The sequence below is a fragment of the Telmatherina bonti genome, assembly GCF_933228915.1.
Source record: "Telmatherina bonti genome assembly, chromosome: 20".
Classification (NCBI taxonomy): Eukaryota; Metazoa; Chordata; class Actinopteri; order Atheriniformes; family Telmatherinidae; genus Telmatherina; species Telmatherina bonti.
The window spans coordinates 25612735-25636213 of record NC_136618.1 but is presented as its reverse complement, the minus strand read 5'-3'; the positions used below and the strand labels follow the sequence as shown (position 1 = coordinate 25636213).

Sequence of the window (23479 nt, the reverse complement as noted above, 5' to 3'; positions counted from 1 at the left end):
TTTAAACTAAAAATCTTTAGTTCAGTTGAGTGAACATTAAATGGATTTTAATTCTGAACTAATGAAATTAGTTTTGGTTGGTTGTCAGGATTTGCTGAGTTAAAGGTTAAACTCTCCTCCAAAGAAATCCTGTCAGGTTTTCCTTCAAAAAAGCAGCTCAAAATATCCCAACGCAACACATCTCCATTCCTTGTTCTGCCACCATGAGCAACAAACAGAGGAGGATTGCCCTCATATGGTCAACAGATGAGTTAAAAGTCAGTGTGTGAGGAGGTTGCTGGTGTATGACACAATCTGTTAGAGAGCAGTATGAAAAATGTCATCTTGTGCCAGAGTGGTGGATAACAGGAGTCTATTTCCAGGCCTGTTGGAGAAGTTGAAGTTGGACTCCTTACAAATGCTTGTTGGTGGATGATCATCGCTCAGCACAACTCTACGGGCTCTGCCGTCATTTGAGGCGCAAACTGCAGACATTTTCCTGTTAATAAAACGTTTCAGTTTTGGCACCGTTAGTTTATTATTGTCATCATCAGACATATTCCGTGTCTGAGCTGTTTCTTCCCCTCCGACCTCGTTCCACGTCTTTGAGCTTTATTCACTTCTGTTTTCTCATGCTGGCCAAACTCATCCACTGGTGAAGTCATTCTATCCTTTTTCAAACACTTCAATCTGAAACATTTGCTGTACTCCTCTGCGCCTAATTCTCTGCCACCTCCAAACTTTGCTTCTTCACCACTACCTTCCAACATGTGCAGGTAACTACAGGCCCTCCAATACCTTTCCATCATTTATGTTACATTCCACCATGGAGTCTGATCACCAAGCATTTCCATAAAACAGTCTTTTATAAATAAATATATATTTTTTAACCATCTGGTTAATTGATTTCTCTTTTTCATAATAATGTTATAATTTACTCTAACTCTACAAAGCAACCAATGGAGTTTAGCATACAATAAGGCGACCATGAGACAATTCTATAAGAATGACTTCAATCGACTGAAGGGATGGCTGTTATCATGATGGCAGTGAACAGGACATTGCATTAAAACAAATAGTAAAAAACCACAGTTGGGGAACAACTGCCAAGTGCTGTTATTATGCCATAACTAATTATATTATATTATACTATTTTATATTATATTATATTATATTATATTATATTATATTATATTATATTATATTATATTATATTATATTATATTATATTATATTATATTATATTATATTATATTATATTATTTTATATTATATTGTATTATATTATAAATCAAGCATGATACACACCCGTCAGGTCTAGTCAAGTGGATTAACTCAACTGAATATTCTCCTGAAACTTGTCACAATATATATACATATAGATCTTCTTTCTTCCCAATGAAAGCACAAAAGAAAAGCACCGTAGCTTAGCTCTGTCACGGAAAACTGCTAGAACTTATAAATCATCAGATAATAGTCTGTTCACATTTGTTTTTGTACATTAAGCAAAATATGAATTGCTAGTTGCCTCCTAGTCTCATAGTAGCAACAAGCTGGAGACTTGGACAAATCCAAGCTACCTCAGATGAACAGCAGAAGTTGCTGATATCAGTCTTCTCATCCAACTTTTGGCAAAATTTAAAAACAATAAATCTCCCAGCGGAGCCATTTATGTCTGTATAATAATCTAGCCATCCTTCCTCTCCACTCTGTGCCCTGTTGTATGTTTTGGAGACCACATAACTGGAAGGGAGCAGCACATATTTACCACATTTCAGTTTTCAACAGGCCTGCAGGGATAAGAGCTGTTTTCTTTGGTTCAGGTCCAGCTTAGTTTAAAGGCTAACAAAACAATAGAAGAACAGAAGGACATTATATGTGTGTGTGTGTGTGTGTGTGTGTGTGTGTGTGTTAGTGTATACACACACACCATTGGATAGTCTCTCTCCTCCACAATCTTCTTCACTTCATTGATCTCCTCTAAGTCTTCATATTCACTGCCGCTCCCGTATCCAGAGGCCTGATGGGAACATGAAAGTGGGAAAAAAAAGGAACCAGAACATAAACTTGGAAAAAGACTAAAAAAGACTGACAGAAAGGAGCCAGCTGAGTTCAAGCTGTTGGTTGAGAAAATTTAATCAGGAACTGGGCCAGAAATAAATCAGATGTTGGTTCCCACAGTTTCAGCCCTGATATGGAAGTCAAACACCGACTTATCTTTAAATAATAACACGGCGTATCAGCAATGATAACGCTTCTAAACATTATTATATTAATAAGATAATAAAGAACCACAATGAAGACGAGTCCTGAATGGAAAACTCAACGAATAGATTCAAATATTATGAGAAAGAAAAATCAAAGACATCCGAAGGAATTTGAAGCTGGCATGCAAGCTGAGGCTTTAAAAGAACTGAGCGTTGATATATGGGAATAAAATTAGCATTTTAACATCAGACAATTACATTTTTTCACCCTATTGTTCATTACATGGTGCTGTCATCCAATAAACCAGCATCGTTTAAAAAGGCGTCACATTTGTTGTGATTGGTTGTGTTACTGTGATGACAACTCTGGTGTAGGTGGTATTAACTGGTCTGTAAACACACTGCGATGAGATTTTTAAAGAAGAAGGCTGGATTTATTTATATGTTTAATGGGAATGGGTTGATAGCTGCTGCAACTTCCAAAGTGAATATCAAACTTGAGCATCTTGAGGTTTAAAGCTCAAAGATGGCTTGTTTAATGAATAACTGCCTTCATGTTGTGATTTCAGACACCTTGCAGAGCCTGTGCTGGGTTAAGGTCAGGTTGTTTGACTGACCTAAGTACCCCTTTAAACATGAACACAGAGACAATTATGTGGTTGATCTGATCCTGTGTGTTTAATGAAAAGCCCCACAGACACTCATGCTGAAGCTGTGTCCTCCATAACCTCATAAATTGCCTTTATAATTTCCTGTAACACCCTCATTCTGCCAGCAGAGGGAGAACCTGTTCCAGGTTTCTTTCCAAGTGCTGCAATTTTGAACTTTGTGAAGGAGTGCTTTCTTGCAGACTCACATAAGGATCGTCCTCCTCACACTGGTCATCTGGAGCCGTGGGATCTGACTTCAACACCAGCTGTTGGATGGAACCCTGGAGAGGATGAGTAGTGATGAAGGAAGATGAGATTCGGTCTTTTATTGCATGATAATGTGGTTTGATGTGTTATCAGCTTTGCAACCATGTTCCCACACACAAACCCAGTCATTTACATAGAAAACAGTATGAAGACTGTCTCTAATACATTAGACGCTGCTGCAGCGTTTCAGTCTGTCTGCTGTTTCAATTAACCTCAAGTCTGTACTGTTGTTTAAAACAACGTTCAGCTGATTTACATGCAGTTCCAACAATGACCTGACTGAGTGGCATGTGTCTCCGGGATACCAGGCGATCCTCCAGCCAACGCTGGGGCCAGGAGTCGCTTCCTGTCCTTGGGGTTGGTGTTGTAACAGCTGCTACATCATCATCATCGTAATACCAACGGAACTGTACCAGGGTAATTATTTTGACACCTCCACACTGTTATTTAATCTACTGCGAAGCAGACAGTGCTGGCAAGTGGTCGAGATTAATGAGAGCATGATGCACTACACAGATGCTATATTTCAGTTCATTCCAAAGAGGTGAAACTCAGAGGATCTTTCATGGTGATCATTAATGTAATTTCTCCTGGTTTGTCCTGAAACCACCCGAGTCTTATAAAAGGCACAGTTATTGCACTTCAGGAGGAACTTTTGCAAATAAAGCAGAAAAAGCTAAACATATCTTGTGTGATTTTGTGCTACATTTAACCCAATGCCACTGTTTTTACATATTTAATTATTTGTACAGCCATGCTGATAAACACACAACCTGGCAACAGTTGTAGGTCAGAGCTGACTGTTTTGGCTTTTTAATATACAGTCAAACTATTTTTAAACTGCTTTTTTTTTATCATGCTGAGACCAGGCTGCTCAAGCAGTTTCTCCTCTCAACTCCTTCATGATCTGTTATGATCAGTATCCATGGTAACGGAGAAGCTGTTTGTCTGCTGAATCATCTGATATGGTTCTCCAAAACTAGATTAATGAGCTAAATAACACACCAAATTTCACGCAAGTACCAGGATGCGGGGAAGAAACAAGACAGAGAAATTCTTCCAAATATTTTGATGGGAAAAGTGAGATCACTGGGTGACAGAATGGATGAGCTCAAAGTGCTAACAAGGAACGGATACAGAACAGAGACAATACTGTGGTTCATTGAGACATGGCTGTCCAAAGAGTTCATGACTGTGATGAAAATGTTTTGTGCGAACAGAAAGAAACAATAAAGTTAACACAAAGCTAAAAGGAGGAGCTACAGCAATGATTTTTTGCTATTAGCAATGAGTTTTCATCCATATTATCTTTCTAGTATTAATATGAAGAAGACCGTATGCATGCTCGGGACTGATGCAGAGCTGCTGGAGCGAAGTGTCCAGAGAAGAATGCTGCACAGTCTGATGGCACCCTCTTCACAATATAGTAAAGAGACAAGTTGCCGCATCAGAGGGTTCCTCAGGTACACTGCATGACAGAATATATTATTACTATTTCCCCTAATGGCATTGTTAAAGTACTTTTAGATTAATTCTATTTTGCTGCTTAAATTTGACCTTATACACTACATCTTATGGTCAAGATGAAATCCACAAATTCTGGTGATGTATTAAAGAAAAAAGATCATTTTTCTTTGGTTTAAACCATTCTTCCATTTGCAATTCAACCAGAATCAGACTTTTTATTAGATTGGTAAATACTGAAATGTAGCCACATGAGATCACATTAAGTTTAGAGCAGATTGCAGAAACCTGTTTTTAATGGAGCAAGGCCTGTGAAATTACATGTTGGTAACAAAAAAAGAGAGAAACGGAGGTGGAGAGGAGAAGAGAGGAAGCAACAAAGGGAATGGGTGGATAAAAGTTGGGGCAGGAAGCCAAATCAGAGACATCTGTTTGTGCAGTAAACAACACATCTGAAACAAAGAATGTCCCACGCAATCTCTTCCACAACTTTAATATGAGAATTCCCCCTCAAGCTCTACCCGTCGCCGCGAGGAGGAGATATGGTGCAAGAAACATTTCTTTTTAATTAGATAAATGATATCTCTTGGAAGGAACATTTACATTTGTTATAATCCATCTGTGTGACACACAACTACAAAAGCCTGCAGTGCAGATGAGGGAATGTTCTTTAATCAAAATGAGATCTGCTGAAGTGATGACAAAAATTAAAATCAAATGCTGCTTGCATTTCCGTCGTCACATCATAAGGAGACAGACATGATGCTCTGTGGACATGATGTCCCCAGTGATGACCCCCTGCTTGACTAGAGGCAGATTCCTTGATCGACATCCAGTTTCACCATCCTCTGTGTCTGTTACTGCATAATCTGGTCTATTTTCAAGGCGCTCAGTAATCCGTCACTTGATGCAGAAAACCGAAACTACTTATAGGTAGTGAAAGGTAGGGAAGAAGAGGAGGAACAGAAGGAAAACAATGCAAACCCCCAAATAAAACGCAAACGAAGCTGAGAAAAGCAAACAACATTGTGGTTTTTTCTTCTTCTGCTCTTTTTGGATGGCTGTAAACAACTTTATAGTAGTGTATTACCCAGTAGTGGATGAACTGACTTAACAACCATAGCAAGGTTAGAGTCGCATGGTAGGATGAGGGTGGTGACGTTTGAAATGAATGTTATGTATTTGCCTTAAAACAAAAACGACGTTTCAGTTTCACCTAAAATCCAACATTTCTGACACAGTTCTCATGTTCATTTTTTATAAGAACATAAAAAATGGCTTGAAAAGTTATGTAAAATAGGACTGTCAAAGTCTATACCGCGGTGTGAGAAGCTAAAGGAAAATGCACACAGATCTACACTTGACCCTGTTGGACTAGTGATACAGCTCAAAACTTGCAAAAATATTGGGAAAAAGTGAAAAAAACATCCCAATAATTGTAAAACTAGTACTTCTTAAACAATAAAAAATCTGCTGAAAAAATTATGCTGCCTTTGAGTTTGGTCATTGTTTGCTGGTTTCTTGGTGGAAATACTGCATTTAAAGTTAGTATTGTGTACAGACAAAATGTAACATGGAATAAAAAGTTTGGAAGTATAATAATATGCAGCAAGTGGAAGTTATTTCTTAACCCTTTCTCAACCCTCTTTCTGCCTGTTTCATCTGTGTCTGCTTGAAAACTGCAAACATACCATAATGTAATGCATATGTTTCTGCAACCACAAGGTCTGTTTGAATACATTTAGAGTCATATTAAAGGGAACACCGTTGAGATTTTTTAGGATGTGCATTCATGTTACTGGTTAAGAGTAAATGAAGATGACACATAGTCAAAGCAGCAAGTGCTACCCTCCAGTTGTTAAAAGTGAAGCCAATGCTGAAGTAACTTGCAGTTCCTCCCTCATCCACTAGGGGTTACAAAACAGAACAAATCCCCATAGACTGGTGGGGGGGGGGGGGGGGGGGGGGATTCTTTGTTTCTTTTTTCTTTCTTTCTTTATTTATTTTATTTATTTATTTATTTTTTTTATAACTTCTCAGTTTAGAATCAATTTATTCTCAAAATTCGGCATAATTATATGCATGTCCTTTCAATTGGTAGGTGCCTGATCTCCTGCTGCAAGGAGGCAGAATATAGCACAACCGAAGTTTTTAGCCAGCGGACAGCGTGATTTAGCTTTAGCTCGCCTACCTCCATTAGCTGGTTAGCTACTGGTTAGCTTGATTAGCTCTTCGCTACAGACAGGTCAGAGTTTGATAGATGTCAATGATCCACCCCCATGCTCACAGCCACCCTTTCAGTTCTATCTCTGCCTATTTTAGTATTTTCTGGCGATGGTGTTGGTGGGAATTGCCCAATGAGCTTCAATTCAGCTCTTCAGAAACCTATGGGTGACATCAGGCTCCGTCAATCTTTTATATATGTCCATGGGTTCTACTGATAAAATGCTTGTGAAGGTTTTTATTTCCGCTTGTCTTCAGGCTTCACATACATTTCTCTGATTTTAAGCACAATGTCAAGAAACCACAATGCGTCCTTGTGTTATTAAACTTGTCTTAAAGCTTTTTCTTGCCTTGTAAAATCACCCCATCATCGTCTTTTACTCTAACATGGTTTGGTTAAAAACACATGGGACATAATCAGACAGACAAAATCTGCCATTTTAAAAGGTCTCTCCAACCATTTGAGAACCAAATTTATCCTCCTGACCAAAGGAAAAGTAGCTCTAAACTGCGGTAAACCTTCCCTCATAAAACACTCCACACAAAGATAAACTTCATCAAGAACACTTCTTTAAAAAAATGTGATTTTTTTTGTAAACATTCAAGCAATAAATCCCTCTTAGTTTTCTGAGTGGAGAGTCACAACACTCCACTATTCTTTTCCTTTTACACAGAAATGTGCAGGAGTTATGCAAGCATCTTTCAGCACTCAACATAAGCTGTGTTTCATTAAGTCACAATATGAGCAAAAAAAAAAAAAGTCAAACTATGAGGAGTGCGTTTCTGCAGAGAACTACTGCTGCAGGATGATCTCTCACACAGCAGTCTGTTGAAGCCCTGTAAAGTTGAAGACAGGGTGTGTACTGGTCTTTTTTTGTCTCAAAGAGAAGAGGGGAGGACAGCATGAAGAGAGACAGGAGTGTAATGAAAAAGATGGAGTTTATTGCCAGGAGATAGGAGAGGAAACCTGTGGATGATGTCACCAAGCTTATGACAGGAATATTGAAGGCTGTGGAGCATTAAAAAGTGCTAAAAAGTCTCTCTTGCTTTGGCCATATGGTTAATAGGCTGTCGAAATTAGAAAAGAGAGAAGCATGACATGTAACAATATCCTCACAGGCCGTGTCGTATCACCAGTACTGATGCACTTCAAGGCAGCTTTACAATGGAAAACTAACACTGGTGATGTGGAGAAGTCGGAGGAGCGTGAAACACTAAGGAACTAAACCAAGTCTAGTTGACTTGAGTCAAACTACAGTAATTATAATGGCCTGAATACATTTCGAGCCCAAATGAGCGTAAACAAATATTAATTTCAAATAGTCAAGCCCTAAAAAAAAATGATAATTTTATGAATTATGAACACATTAACAGGGTGATACACTTCACATCAGTGGCAAAATAAAAGAAATCAAAACTGAAGCTGTGACTCCTGCACTGAAACAATTTAGTTGTGATTCTGATGCTGCACGGTGGCATAGTGGTTAGCACTGTGGCCTCACAGCAGGTTACTGGTTCAGTCCTCAGGGCAAGGTTTGGGCAGTGGCCTTTCTGTGTGGTGTTTGCATGTTCCCCCTGTGTTTGTGTGGGTTCTCTCCAGGTACTCTGGCTTCCTCCCACCGTCCAAAGACATGCATGTTAGGTTAATTAGTTACTCTAAATTGCCCCTAGGAGTGAGTGTGAACGTGAGTGGTTGTTTGTCTCTGTGTGGCCCTGTGATGGACTGGTAAGCTGTCCAGGGTGTACCCTGCCTTTCGCCCAAAGACTGCTGGGATAGGCTCCAGCTTCCCCGCTACCCTTCGTCGGACTACGCGGTCATGATAATAAATAAATGAATGAATGATCCTGATCAATAACCTTCGTCCTATCTGTAACATTGCTTTCACCTCCAAATTTCTTGAAAAAGTACTTCCCAACTTATTATGTTCACGCCTTCACGAAAATAGCCTTTATGCTTAAGTTTCTTCAGTTTGGTTTTCACCACGTCAAAAACATTAGAAACATTTTCCTCATTGCATCCCGCTATGGTTTACTTTCCATATACTTCTCAGCCTTGGTGCGGACTTTGGCACCACCTCTCCCCCCATCGTCCTCAGTAGCCTGCGGTACATCCCCCCACCAGGAAAATATTTGGTATACCCAACACTCTCAAAAATAGAGGTACAAGATAAGGATATTTCTGTACCTATAGGTACATTTTAAAGAAATGTTCTCTCAAAACTACAATACTGGTCTTTAAGAGACCAGAAGCACACCTTTAGAGTACGAAAAAGGGTTCAAAGTGACATAAAGTACAACTTTGTACCATTTTGACCATAAGGGTACCTGCAGCATTGAAAAATGTCATGTTAATGGCTGTAATGTTACAAACTAGAGCAGAGTTGAGTGATGACAGTAGAACTACTTAACAGTCATTTACTACACCAGACAATGAAGGTCAGATGCTGCAAACTAAGTGTATGTCTGGTCAGTATTTTGAGTTTTTGAAGATTATTTCTAGATTAAAGATAAGATAATATTGCTAAGTGGCATGGAGCAAGCCTAATGCTGTGAAAAACATAAAAAAACATAACTTGAAAAGGTGAGGTTGAACTTGATAAGGTACAAAAATAGACCAGAACTGAAGGGTACAGAAATGTCTCTCAAAAGAGTACACCCCCAGCGACAAGCATTTGTACCTTTTTAGGTACAAGCTGGTACCTCTATTTTTGAGTGTGAATGGTTAGGCCATCCCTTCGTCCTCTGTACATTAAAGCCACCCTTCATATGTGTCTGACCTCAATCTCATTACCACCCAAACTGGCTCTTTCAGCTCTTCCTCCACCCACCTTGCTGTGTCTCCTGCCAGCCTCAGCACCACAGGAAGAGATCAAAACTCTGCTGTGGAATTCTCTGCCACCAAACGTCCATAAATGCTGATACACTCCCTATTTTCAAACCCAGACCCAAAACCCACCTGTTTAAGATAGTAGTCCACTCACTGGAACCACTTTACATACAAATACACCACCAGTTATCATTTTTGTGCTTATTTCTTTATTTTTATTTTTAATCTTTTCCTGATTGTTGCTGTTCTTATAAAGGGTCCTTGAGAGTCTTGAAAATTTGCTTATAAATCCATTTTTTCATTACTATTATTATTAATACAAATTTTATCTGTTTTTTCTTAAAGAAAAATACATTATAGGAATATACTTACTCCTTTTTTTTTCTTTGTGGCAAGCCTAAAACATTTAAAATTTTTGGTTTGTCATCTTTATTTATTCCTCAGCAGTAACACATATACTAAAATTTACATATCGTAACAAACCTCACAAGTGTTCCCTTTACATTGACAAACAGTGTTGAAGTAGATGTGTTCAGAGATTTACTCGTTTCATTATGTGTATGCTATTTTAGAGGTCTAAAATCAAGAACACTTTTTCTTTTTGTTTCCATAACGTTTGGAGAAAATGCACAAAATCATGACTCATGGGATGAAACAGAAACTTAATTGCAACTGGAATAAATAAAAAAAAAAAGCAGAATAAGAGCAAAAGATTTCAGAATGTTTTGTGGTGCGCGGTACAAAGAAACAAGTGATCTAAAATGAAACTTCGATTATTTATGATATAAATACACACATCCGAGTTGGCCTGAAACCCCAGAAGGTAGACAAACCCATTTAATGGATTGTTCCAGCAACAAAATCAAGTCCCAAAATCCCTCAATAAAACCCACACACTCCCTCCACGGCTGCTGAATTTCTTTTAAACCCTCCTCAGATTTCTCTAATAAAATCTTCATGGAGAGAAAAAAAAAAAAGTTCTCTGGTGATGTAAAGTTGTTTTCTGGTCTTATAGAAACAAATCCTGCAGTTTGTCCATCACATAAACTTACACTATAACTCATCATGGAAAAATCTATCGAAACCTGAATATAAGAGAACAAAGAAGGATTTATTTTTAACTTTTTATCAACAGTGTTCAGGTTATTTATTCAGAAAAAGAACATCTGGAAGGTTTTCTACCAAACTTTTTGTTATAAAAAACCTAATCTTCTAACGTTTGACAAGTTTTAGACAAAACATCTTGATGAAATGCTCTGAATCAGATGAATATAAGCAGTCACACATGATGCATATTCCCCCTTACCCTAAACTATTTTCCTCTCATCTTATCTGCAGCCGCAATGAGACAAACAAAAGCTTTCCCTGCAACAACCAAACAGCAAATCACTGACGACTGGAAGGAAAGTGCAGAAGCATTTACAGGTTTATTTTCTTTCACTGCATCTCAGCACATTTCTATCCCCTTAGACAGAGATATATTTAGCAGCCATTGTGAGGAACTGGAGCCTCCATCCTTGCAGTCTTAACGCTGATTAAGTCGACTTTTTAATCCACTCGGTGTAAGTCATTCAAGATGAGAGACTATCAGCCATTTTTCAAACATGTAAATCATATACAGCCTGTCATTTAATGAGCTCTCATAGGATAAGGCAACGCTCAAACACATGTAAGGGTTTATTTACGATCTCCTGTGGCAGTCGTAAAACTGCCAGCAGAGATGATTGTGTTGACATCTCAGATGCAGAGAAGCCCATTTCAGACCAAAACACCACATTTGTCTTGGCAAACAGCTCTGGATTAGATCTCCACTCTGAGCTTACCGATCCAAAGCACTGCAGTAGAAATGAGAACTAAACTTAGTGGAAATGCAGGCGTCACGACGGTCTGACAAAAGGCAGAGCAGGAAATCCCTGAAGTGTTTATACTGGGCAAGTTGATGGGTGGGCAGATGCTGCATGTAGAGACTCGTGCACACACACATAGACAAACACTAGAATGAAGACTAAAGGACTCACCACAAACCTAGCCATTCCGGTGCCACCAGCGTTCCCAACAAAGATACCCGAGCTGGCCTCAAAGGTCAGAGGCTGCGCGCTCCTGGTGAAGGCAACTTTATGGTATTCCTCACAGTCCATGTACAGACGCACCTACATGGAGAGAAAACAACACACAAATGTGAGTTTTAAAACCTTAAACATATATTTATGACAAATAGAACACAACATATTCTGTGGGAAGACACGCAGAGACGGAGCTACGATCACGTTGTTCCTCTTTTGGCTTTGCATTCGTATTTATTACTGAGGTGCAGTTGTAAAATAGGCCCTGAAAGCCACATATCTTGTGTTGTAGTAAGAAGAAGCAAGCTGTGTTTCTGCTGATGTTAACTTACGAGCTCCAAATCATCAATAAATCTGCCGTATGTGAGTCTGCGGTCCTTTTTTTTGCTGTGTTTGTTATTGTGGTTGAAAAGAAGCGGCTGTGTCTGTTGTGTGGATTAGTTTGCAGTTTTAGGAACTTGCCCACTGAGCTGCAGTCTCCCATTTGCACCATTTGTAAATTGAAACCAGATCATAACGTGTTCAGGAGAGTCATTAAATCGGTCCCTTGTCGACAGGTAAAAAATTTAATGAATATCCTCGCATACTGAATTTACATCTGCAAAATCTATTTCTATTAGCTGGATGAAGTGTGTGAAAAAGCCAGAAAGCAACCGTTTTCACAGGAAATGTCTCAAAAAGAAAACTGGTCGCTGTTTTTTTATTCTGTCACTGATTTGAGGAAGACCAGGCCTTCATGTGTGGGCCGCATATCGAAGTAACATCCAAATGGAAGCAGAGACACAAGACTTTGTTGAACAACAGTGTTTAGAAACAAGGCGACCCACTCTGTTTACTTTTACAGATTGAGACTTTGCTTTGTGGTAGATTCTCCTCAACAGTTCTGCGTGGAACAATCTGGCACGATGTCAGTGTCTCACACACCTCAAATTATGTGTAATGCTACTATCACTTCCATTGTCATGCACCATTAGAGAAGAGAGCTGGGTCTGCGGCTACAAACCAGAAACCAAACAGCAGATTTTGGTTCAAAACTGAGAAAAGTGCAAGAGATCAGGAGTGTAATGGGATGCTAAACATGGATTAGGCATCATAAAATATTTTAAAAGGGTCAGACTGAGCTAAGATGTGGTAAAAACAGCCTGACCGGCGTGGCATGTGGCATCCTGTACATTTACCTGCTTACAGTACAGTGAAAATGTGTTTGCTATAACACACTCCAAAATAAGGGCTATACTCATCAAATTCAGCCTTATGTGACATTTTTATCTTTCCATATGAAATTCAAATTGAATAGTTGGTAAAATGTAATTATATTGTTGAGAATATTCTTTCATTCACATCTTCAGTTAGAGCAAGAAAGCTTTAAAGGAAACCAGGAGTGGTTTGCTGTGATAGTTGACTACTTACAGTAACCCCACTGACAAATCTGTACAGATTTTCTAACATCACAGTCTGGACTATTCCATTAGCCCTTGTATTTTTTGACATACTAAATTTTAAATATGGGGTTATTTCACTTAGAAAGGTTTTACAATATCCTGTAGCCTACTCTAATACTAATATTGTAGAGTCCAAATCCTCAATGTCCATTGTTATTGCGGGAGCTTTGTGAACATTAAATGTGACTTTGGATAGAAATAAATACGATGACATTGAATGAATGATCTCTTCTTGCTCCACAAAGGTAACTTGGAGATGTAAGACTCAAATTACAGTTCAGAATTCAATAAGGGCCATCACAGTGACTAAATGCACTTTGTGCGCATGGTCAATAAACAGCACATATCATCTTTACCCAAAAGAATTGACCAGACTTTACTCACCTCTGCACCCTGCACAGTGAGCGTAAACCTTGCCCATCTTCCTGTCAGGTCTCCCATTTTGAATGAAGCTGCCTCTTGGGTCTGTCCTCTAGTTTCTGCGTCGGTGTAGTACAATATGACCCTCTGGGAGCCATCCTCCACTTCCGACAATGCTACACCTAACTGTACGATCTTAAGACACCCAAGAAATGCAGAAAACATTCAGATCTTTGTGGAAATCTGACAAGAAGAGAAGTAAGAAGCAAAATGAATCCTTATATCTCACCTTCTGATAAGCATCTGTGATGGCGAAGAGCACCCCGCCACCGCGTGTTGTTGGCTTAGCCGTGACTGTGATGGCAAAATCCTGATAGAATGGGTCGGGTATGAATGACTTTGTGAGGCGGCCGACATTGGCATCTGGGCCAAAACTGTATGCAGGATAACCCTCGAAGCCGGTAACAAAGGAGACAGAAGGAGGGAGGGGAACACCGATCAACTCTGTCAGGTCCAAGGAGCCCTGAGAACCACGGCCTGCAAAAAAACATAGGAGTATGTTAGTGGGGGGGGGGGGGAAACTAAACAGATCCATTGAAGTCTTATCAAAAAACCATCCTGACACCTTAACCTAGCTCAAATAAATTAAGCTGAAAGGGTCATCAAACAGAGCTGCATAGAAACAGTTGCCATGTGGAAAGAAATGGGCATAAAGTGGCATAAAACTCTCTTAAAAGTTTTTACACTCTTATGAGACGGTTTTCAGACGTTTCCAAATCATATATTGCAATACTGTAATGGAAACATCTTTTTTTGTACTCCTTACATGACCTACATGGTCATGTGACCAGTATATTACCAGTAAAGATGGCGCGGCATGGAGCAAACAACAGCGAAAGGGTTTCACAAAGAAGTAAAAAGGCAGATGACGTAGAAGGGCTTCGACAAGCTGTGGCAAATCCTCCTCAGCCAATAGAAAACCCTGAAATAATGCTACATGGTTACCTTGCATAAGGCGCAGTTCTCATAAAATCCCATCCAGCTGACGTGATTTTATAAGAGCTGAGCTTGTATGCTAAACACCGTTCAATGGAAACATCTGCAAATCACAAGTGTAGTCAGTCAAAATTTTACAAAAATGGCTTTTATTTTGTGAAATACTGTGATGGAAACGCATCTTATAATGATAGATTTATTGAATCGAAAGGTCTCATTCAAACCAACGCTATAATCAGTTCCAGCTGTTGTGTCAGACTCAGCTAGCTGTGACATTTGTATGTAATAGTAGTACCTGTTACACGTCACTAACAGAGTTATTACAATAGGAAACTTTAAGTGGAAGCCAAACTTTAGATGTATGTATATATATCTTCTGTGCAGCTGATATGCTCTGCTTTCCATTTTGAGACACCAAACCCGCTACAGAGACGACTACTTTTGGGGTTCACAGCATCTTACTTGCTTGTTTTTACTGGCAAAGACCCATGATCCCCTTGGAGCGCTGAGCAAATTCCGTCCATAGTTTATGACAACTGCTAAACTGAACTGCTTCGTCATCTCTATTTAAGAACTTGGTTCTGCCAAACAAACCAGGTGGAATACTGCTTTTGCCCATAACAGGACCTCGCTGTGGTGCTTTTAATGTTTTTATGTAAAGCATAATGCCATACAAATGAATTTATGTTGCCTTTAGTGGCAATATTGCTCATAAAATCAGTAGATGTCCCTAAGAAGATGTGTATGAAACCTATTTTAAGTGCTGTTGATGAATGCTGGTCAGCAAGTTTGCTATCATATAAAAGAGCAGTCAAAAACATTTTTTTTGTACATTAAAATTTTAAATTTTGGACAGTACTATAGCTAAAGGGGAAAGAATATATTGGACGAAATGTGTTAAAAGTAAAATTACTCTTCAATGAGTGTATCAATGTGGAAAAATGTAATGAAAAAAGAAACTTTAAAGTGAAACCAGCTCTGAACTGGGCCTTTAATCACCTCAGCATCTGGTCAAAAAGAGGTATGCACTTCAAGTGTGTGCTTAAAATTTTGTGACTTTGAAGACATATTAAACAGATGGATGTAAAGGAAAAGGGGACAAAAACTGGCAGTTCAAGCCCCCCTTCTTTTGGGGTGACAACTTTCTCACGGTACCCTCTACAATGATTGACAAAAATTTGCACCAAACCTACTTAACATCAAATCAAATCAACTCAAACTTTATTTCTTGAGCACTTTTCATGCCTCAGGCAACACAAAGTGCTTTACAGGATAAAATCAAGTCATAAGGATTAAAACAAACAGTGGATAAAAAGGCATTTAAAAATAATAGACACAAGCTCTTTCCACACACTCACACACACACACAAGGACATAGAGCAAAGAACCCCCCCCCCACATTCCTCGAAAACATCATTCCCTGAATATTGTCTCTTTAACTGAATTCTGGTTAATAAAACAACTAAAAACATTAAGTAAGTGATAAAAATTCTGACTTGTTGGCAAACCAGACGTAGCTGGGCGGTGACGGGACACACAGTCCATAGATAGCAGGTGTCCCACACTAAAGCTTTACTCCTGGGCCTTCCACAGCTCAAAAAGCTTGAATGTTTTCATCATTAACTTCATCATTTTTCACAATTCTTCTCTTTATGAGCTCCTCTGGGTCATCCTCAGACTCACCAGTGAAATCCTGATCTCTTCCAATCTTTCTTGCTTCCATTTGACAGTCTGACATCTTGGATGCACCCCATAAACTTTACAAAGACACTGAGAAGGGGCTTCCAAGTGTCTACTACTCCGGCCTATATCGTCATACACTGTAAACTCACTGTCATGGCTGAATTCACATTTGCTTCATTTTTTTCTTCCTGTCAGTCATCTGCGCACAAGTTTTCTCTCAAACAGACATTTAAGCACTTTACAAAAAAACCTGCCTACATCTCTTTGTCTAGCACACACACACATATAACCTCCTCCACACCTGGTTCTCCTTAATAGGGATATCCCTGAAACAATGGTCTGTTCTCTTAGCATGTATGGGTAGCACAGAGGCAAAGCATCTGGAAGGCATTAGTCTAGGGCTAACACACACATGCTCCTGCAAATTAGACTTACCGTGTGGCGTGTGTTTGTCTGTGCAAAGGGGCGACAAAGAGAGAAAAAAAAACAAGTGGGGGGAAAAGTGAGGCGGGCTAAGCAGGAGAGTGCAAATAAGTGTGCTAAGTGTGTTGGCGAGGCCAGTGAGCTTACACACAGGAAGGGAGGCACACACTACCAGGCTTTAATTGGACTGAAACCCCTGCAGAGTTTGGCAAATAAAAACAACAATGAAGTGCGACTCACACCATTATGCTGCGTAACCTCGGCTGCAGCTGAAAAGCGCCATTTCAGGACCTGGCGGTGTGCAGCTGTTGCTGCAGAAACGTGCAACTGGACCACAAAGAGCCGTGTTTTGTGGTTTGAAAACATTCAACCTGAGAAAAATCTGCAAACCTGTGTCATCAATATGAGGTTTGTGTTTGATCTTACCGTAAAAATCTAGATATGACTCATGCAGCATAACAGTGCAGTTTTTTATTTAGTTTTATTTAAATGACTTTAACAACAGGTAGAATTAATGAATAGAAAAAGGATTTCTTGATTTATGAGCTCTGTAATCCTCAAGATGATGCAGTGAAATCCAAGAAAGACAAAGAAAACTAAGAATAAGGAAATATTTTCCAAACCCTCTTTGACCCATTTCTGATAGAATAAATAAGAAAAAAAAAAATCTTGGAATCAAAAACTGAGGTCTGGCTTGTTGGCAGCATCATCTCCAGACAGAAGCGTCGTTTTATATCATGTTGTCAGTGTTTCAGTGCGGCCAAAACTCCCACAGCTCAATCTGTCGCCACACTTCTCCTCTTGCCTGAGTGTGACCTCACTGCAGATGTTCCTCCACTGGGTCAGAGGCTTAACAGCTGGACAGATCACCATGGTAGCATGGATACAATCTCTGTGCACGTCAGTTCTGATGATAAAGCAAGACGTTTGGAAAATGTGTGTGTTTTGTCTGGTTTTATGCATCATCTTCAAAGCAGATCTGTGAGCAGTTTCTTGCAGGAATCTGGCTTCACAAGCTACAACACTGCAAACAATGTAAAAACAGCAAAGGGAGTCAGAGCATCAGTTATGAGAAACTTGTTTGTGCTTCAGGTCAAGGCGTGGTCTCTCAGATTAGTCAGCTTTGGCTGAGTCGGATCACCACCTGCACTGAACCAGGGTAAAAAATAAGATGAAGGCTCGGGGGATACGATACATGAGCTATGACCAGAAATTTACTGTAATGACTTCAAGGTGCTGAAATAAAGTACAAGATGCTGCCATGGGATTGAGTCAGTGCACTGGCTTTAGTTAGGTTAACGCCTATTTCTTGGGAAAAAGGGGATGTGATAGACCACCAGCTGTCAGAGTGTATGAGCTGTGCTACAGTGGTGCATATGAGGAGAACCAAACATTTAGACATTGCTTTTCTCAATCGAAGAGAATTTATTGTGACAGTATGTTGGGATACATCACCTGGAGGTGATACAAGAGAAAGATTTCACCACAAACAGCGAATCACAGATGTAAATGAGACTCCCTCTGTTTGCTTTTCTCTTTCATATGAGAAACCACACAGTTTCCCATGGAGATGCTTTCACAAACTGAGCTTCAGCACAACATCACTTAAAGGCGCTCTATCATGCTATGTCTAGTTTTCTGAGCTTTCTACAGTGTAATAGTGTTGAATACTCATCAAACACATGAGCGGTGACTTTTTTCTTTTTTTTTTTTATCACCTAAATGCATGTTTGAGTTTTCCAGCACTCTCTACATTCGGTTTCCATGGCGAAGGAAACCATTTGTTTTAGAGAGTTTTTTCTGCTGAAATTTTAGTAACGTCCCGGAGGAGGGACTCAGTTATTGGTCATCCTCTCTAGGTTGTGCAAGTTCTCGAGAAGAAAGCCACACCCACCTTCACTGCTCAGTATAACTACTCCTAGCAGTTGACCAGGCAGGAAATAGGGCGGAGCTTTCTCTGTTCGCTTGTTTCTGGCAGAGGTTGATCTGAGAGGATCAATACAAAATGAATGAAGGGGTTTGTAAAAAATGCTTCTGGACTTGCATATTAAAATAAATTAGACGGAAATGTGCCTAATAGAGCCACTTTAACAGACGAAGGCTGTTAACAGAAATAACTAATCAGCCAATCACATGGAAGCAGTCCACGGCATTTAGGCATGTAGTCAAGACAGCAGATTGAAGTTTAAATTAGATAGATAGATAGATAGATAGATAGATAGATAGATAGATAGATAGATAGACAGACAGACAGAGCATCAAAATAAAGAAAAAGGGGGAATTTAAGTGACTATAAACCTGGCATTGTTATTGGTACCAGAGAGGCTTTGTGAGTATTTATAAAAATGCTGATCTGGTATTTTTGTGCACAACAACTGGTCTGAAAGATAGGTCACACAACAAGTCCAACCTTAAGGCAGAATGACTACAGCAGCAGATAACCACACTAGATGTCACTCCTGGAAGCTAAGAACAGGAAACTGGGGCTACAATTTGCACAGGGTCGCCAAAACTAGACGATGGAAGATAGAAAAAAACAAAGCCTGGTCTGACAATTGCAAACTGCTAGGGAAACTGTGAAACCTGTTTATGTTACACTTTGGATTTTTTACAGTTGTCATGTATGCTTTAACATACAGACATGTTTTAGGGATTAACTTCATGATCAGAGACATTTTTCTATAATTTACTTTTTTATTTTTAATCCTTTTGTAGTCTCTACTGGACTTCATGTGAGAGTGGGAGGACAGGAAAGTGATGCTGCAGGTGGCTTCATGCAACAGGATCTTTCAGCCCTCAAGTAGCTACATTTCAGTCATAGATCTGTATAATGAGGAAATTACCGGCAGTATTATTAGACTTTGCTGTTTATGAGGCAAAAGACAGATAAACCAGTATGGTCTTGTAAATTTCATTTAGGACCTGATTATTACAAGCAGCCAGATGTTCTCCTCACATCTGTGTGATGGCACAGATACTTTACAGGAATTCCCCATCTGTTCAGCTCCACCTTGAAAATTTAATCTTTGTCAATTTTTTTTTTTTTTGCCTTCCTATAGACAAACACTACACATGCATAGGACTGAGGACACATGGTTGAACAGAGCAGAGACATTGTCAGCAACAGAGTTCCTCACGAGGTGAGGCTGAAGGCACCTGTTTAGCACAGAGATGCTCTTTTAGCTTAAAGCCTAAGCACAAAATCTGCATCAGCATTAAGAAATCCCAGCTGAAGTTTCAGAAATGAAAGGAACTTGTTTAGATTGATGCCAGAAACAAAAGCTGCATTTTAATCACAAACACCCAGAGCTTTAGGCCGTCCTTGTGCCTGTTTTTAAGGATTGAAAGATTATTTCGGTCTTTGGCAATTTTCTTTTCTACAATCTAAGGTACAAGTTATGTTAATTCAATTATGCCAAACTAAGCATCCTACTCTTATAAAATCAGCAATAAGGAATCTGCAAGTAGAAGTATGAAAAGATATTGTAACTGAATATCTATTAAAACCATAGACTGTAGATAAAGAGACGGACGGAGCCTCCGTGACGTCACCCAGAGGTTTCTGAAGAGCTGAACTGAAGCTCGGTGGGCGGTTCCTACCATCACCATCTTGGCAGGGGCATGTGTGTCATCTCCCCCGGAAAATACAAATATGGGCAAAGAGGTGGAGCTGAGAGGGGGCTGTGAGCGTCATGGTGGATGATTGACATTGAGCGAACTCCAAGCTGCCTGCAGCTCAGAGCTAACCGAGCTAACCCGGAGATAACGGTAGCTAACCAGCTAACGGAGGTAAGCAGGCTAAAGCTAAGTCATGCTGTTAACCAGCTAAAAACTGCAGCTGTTCCACGTTCTTCTTACATGAAGCAGGAGATTTGGTAGTTGTCAATCAGAAGGACACACCTCTAAAAATGATTCATTTTGAGATTCAATTACTTTGAAACAGATGTGTTAGAAAAAAATTCGCAGTGGTCATGAAAGTAAACCTGACCTATTAAACTGAAAATGGATCTTTGAACCAGGCTGTAAAAATGTTTTTTTCTGCTGTGAAATTGGCCTTTTTAACATTGGAGTCTTTGGGGATTTGCTCTGTTTTGCAGCCAGCCCCTAGTGGATGAAGGGTGAACTGCAGTTTTATGCACTTCTGCATAGGCTTCACTTTTAACCGCCAGAGGTGGCCGCTTGATAAAAAGCTTTCTGATAAAAATGTGTTTTCATAAGACTAATTTTTCCTGAGTTTTGGAGCCTGGACTGAGAACTCACTGTCTCTCTTTGTTAATCCAGTCAATCCAGTCACCTTTCAATCATCTGCCCAAGGATTGCACAGTGTTTACAGTGGTATAAACTGTTCATAGCACAGATATATAAAAGAGACAATGGTAAAATGAACATAACACAATTATATGAGAATATAATCAGAGATTACAGTCGTATCTATTCTGAGTGCAATATACTTTATTTTGCTTTGCATATCAAGATTCAGAGATCATTTAGACCATCTAGATTTCTGAGGGTCATTTTGATGACCACTATGTCTTGAGGTGCAAAAGAAAAAAGGGGCACAATGTAAAATGGAGTTGGGGGGGTTTCATCTCCAACATACCTTTTCTTCATTTTAGAAATATTTTATAATGGCAGTCAAACAACGTGGTATTCGCTTTGAACACTCTGGACAACACAGCTTTGTTCACCTAATGACTGAGACATTTAAACAGTGGGATGGAGATTATAACCATCATGTTGTCAGATTTTTTTCTTTATAAATGAGTAATAACCACTATGTGAATCTCCTGGGTGTTGGGAGTGTAATAGCCATGTTCAAACACAGTACCAGTGGGACCCAGAAGGAATAACATCGCATACACACACACACACACACACACACACACAAAAACACAGACACACACACACACACACACACACACACACACATAAAAATGCCCCAAAGTCAGCAAGCTACCAGATCTGCTCAATTTCATGCAGCTTTTCAGAGATGTTTCTAAAACAGACAGTCTGTGGTCGATGTTGCCTCCATATATTGATCCCAGTGGGGAAAGAGATTATATGGTGTTGCAACCACCTTACTGCAGCAATTCAACCTCATGAACCACACATGGAGGCTGTAAAGATTAGGATTTGCATGGGAAAATGTCTCTCACTGTTAAAAGGCTGGGTTCACACAAACACTGACAAGTATTTTTTTAAGGTCTTTTTCTTTTGGACACTCCAAGTGTATATCATATATTTAACTGACAGTCAGAGTACTGTAAATCCATTCCAGATACACCTTTGCACTGATACAATGAAGTCCTTCATGTGCTGAGAAACGCAAACAGACATATGAAGCAGTCATAAGGGGTTTACGAAGCTGGAAGTTCCCCCACACAGCTTTAAAATACAGCATGAGCACAAGCGCAGCTTGTTCCCTGTTTATTTAAGGCACGAAAGCATCAGGATGGCAGGAAGCGCACTATTTCTTTGAAGTAAACTTTCTATAACGTCTTTAAAAATGTGAGCAAAATACAAGATTAGTACAATTTAGTGTGCAAAATGCACAAGAGTTTCTTAAAGCTGTTTTCAGATGTTGTTTTGGTTTTTTTTTTTCATGCTGTAAAAACGCTGCACAGCTGATAAACCCATAAACTTGAAACAGCATTTCAACTTGTAAGATAAACCAGATGGTTTAGAAGAATAAGAATAAGCAGAATCCACCTTGTGTAAATTGAGCCACTGGTCTTTTGAATGCAATTTTGGGTAAATGCCATATTTGACCATATTTATCAGGCACATCAGAAAACATACTGTACTAATTATATTAAGCCAATCCTTTTTGCCTTTTCTTCTCCAAATGAAAGAACTCTGTAGAAAAACATACAAGTATCAATAGAGCATGTTTTGATTGTTGCATGAATTTACCAATTGTACTGACAGTGCTTTGTCATTTAAAGAACCATCAGTATTGCAGAACATGAGCTGAACTAGGAGAAGAGTGAAAGAACATCACCAGTAATCATATCCAAATTCTACATGCACGATTTCATGACAAATCAGTTTTCCATGACATATTAAGGTTTTGGCTAAGCAGTGGTACTGTATGAGGTCATTCTCCGTGTCCCCAGCTAACCCCTGCCGTAAGCTTCAAATCATCATTGTATAAGAAAAAAGGCAACAAAATAATCATGAGAGGGGTATGATTCCTCTGGAATGAGTTAATAATCCTCATGTGTGGCAGAAAAAAAAATAAATAAAGGAATGCAATTAGGTTCATCGGGAAATGGGAAACTAATCCTAAACGTTAAATGTTTTCAGGGAAATTCCACAGAAGCCAAAACCTTAAATGATTCCCGCAGGGAGGAAGTGATCAGATGCATAGAGAAATAATGCTAAGTGGTATAGCCAGAAAGTTCAGGTTTACTGTGCTCAGCAAGGTAAAATAAAATATTTGCACATGACTGAAATCATCCATATGTTGTATTTTCTTAGGGTTGAAATGATTAAAAAAAAAAACAACAAAAAAAAACAAAACAGCATTGCTGCAAGTCAGACTGCAGAATAAGTAACATTCCTGAAAATCAGTACTATCTGCAAAACACAGACTTGACTCTTTTTGATTAGTTTTGTCTTTCCAAAGCTGATCAGATGCTGACTGGAAATGAAAATGGGTGCACCAGTCTGCAATTCAGTTACCAGTCACACCTAGAGGTGACGTCATCCAACGAGTGAAACTGCTCTGGCTCTTTTGCACCAGTATGACTGGCAGTACCCACCGCAGTGAAATGACGTAGTGCACAATGTGTCATTCTTATGGATGCCAGCTGCAGTTTTGAAACCACCTTCCAGAAAAAGAAAGAAAAACTCCCAGAAATGAGAATATGGTCTTCATTTTGCAAAGGTCACT

General features: G+C 39.3%; 1 protein-coding gene across 2 annotated transcripts in view; it reads right to left on the bottom strand.

The window, feature by feature from the left end:
* Positions 1 to 23479, bottom strand: part of LOC306770735 (collagen alpha-1(XV) chain-like) — a 64701-nt gene that overhangs the window by 17935 nt on the left and 23287 nt on the right. For both annotated transcript variants that reach the window (XM_079259636.1, XM_079259637.1), the window contains exons 3-7: positions 13772 to 14019; positions 13507 to 13677; positions 11636 to 11767; positions 3043 to 3117; positions 1910 to 1999 (exon numbers count right to left, since the gene is read on the bottom strand). In XM_079259636.1, the coding sequence (XP_079115762.1) occupies positions 1910 to 1999; positions 3043 to 3117; positions 11636 to 11767; positions 13507 to 13677; positions 13772 to 14019 (716 nt within the window). The remainder of the gene's footprint in view (positions 1 to 1909; positions 2000 to 3042; positions 3118 to 11635; positions 11768 to 13506; positions 13678 to 13771; positions 14020 to 23479) is intronic.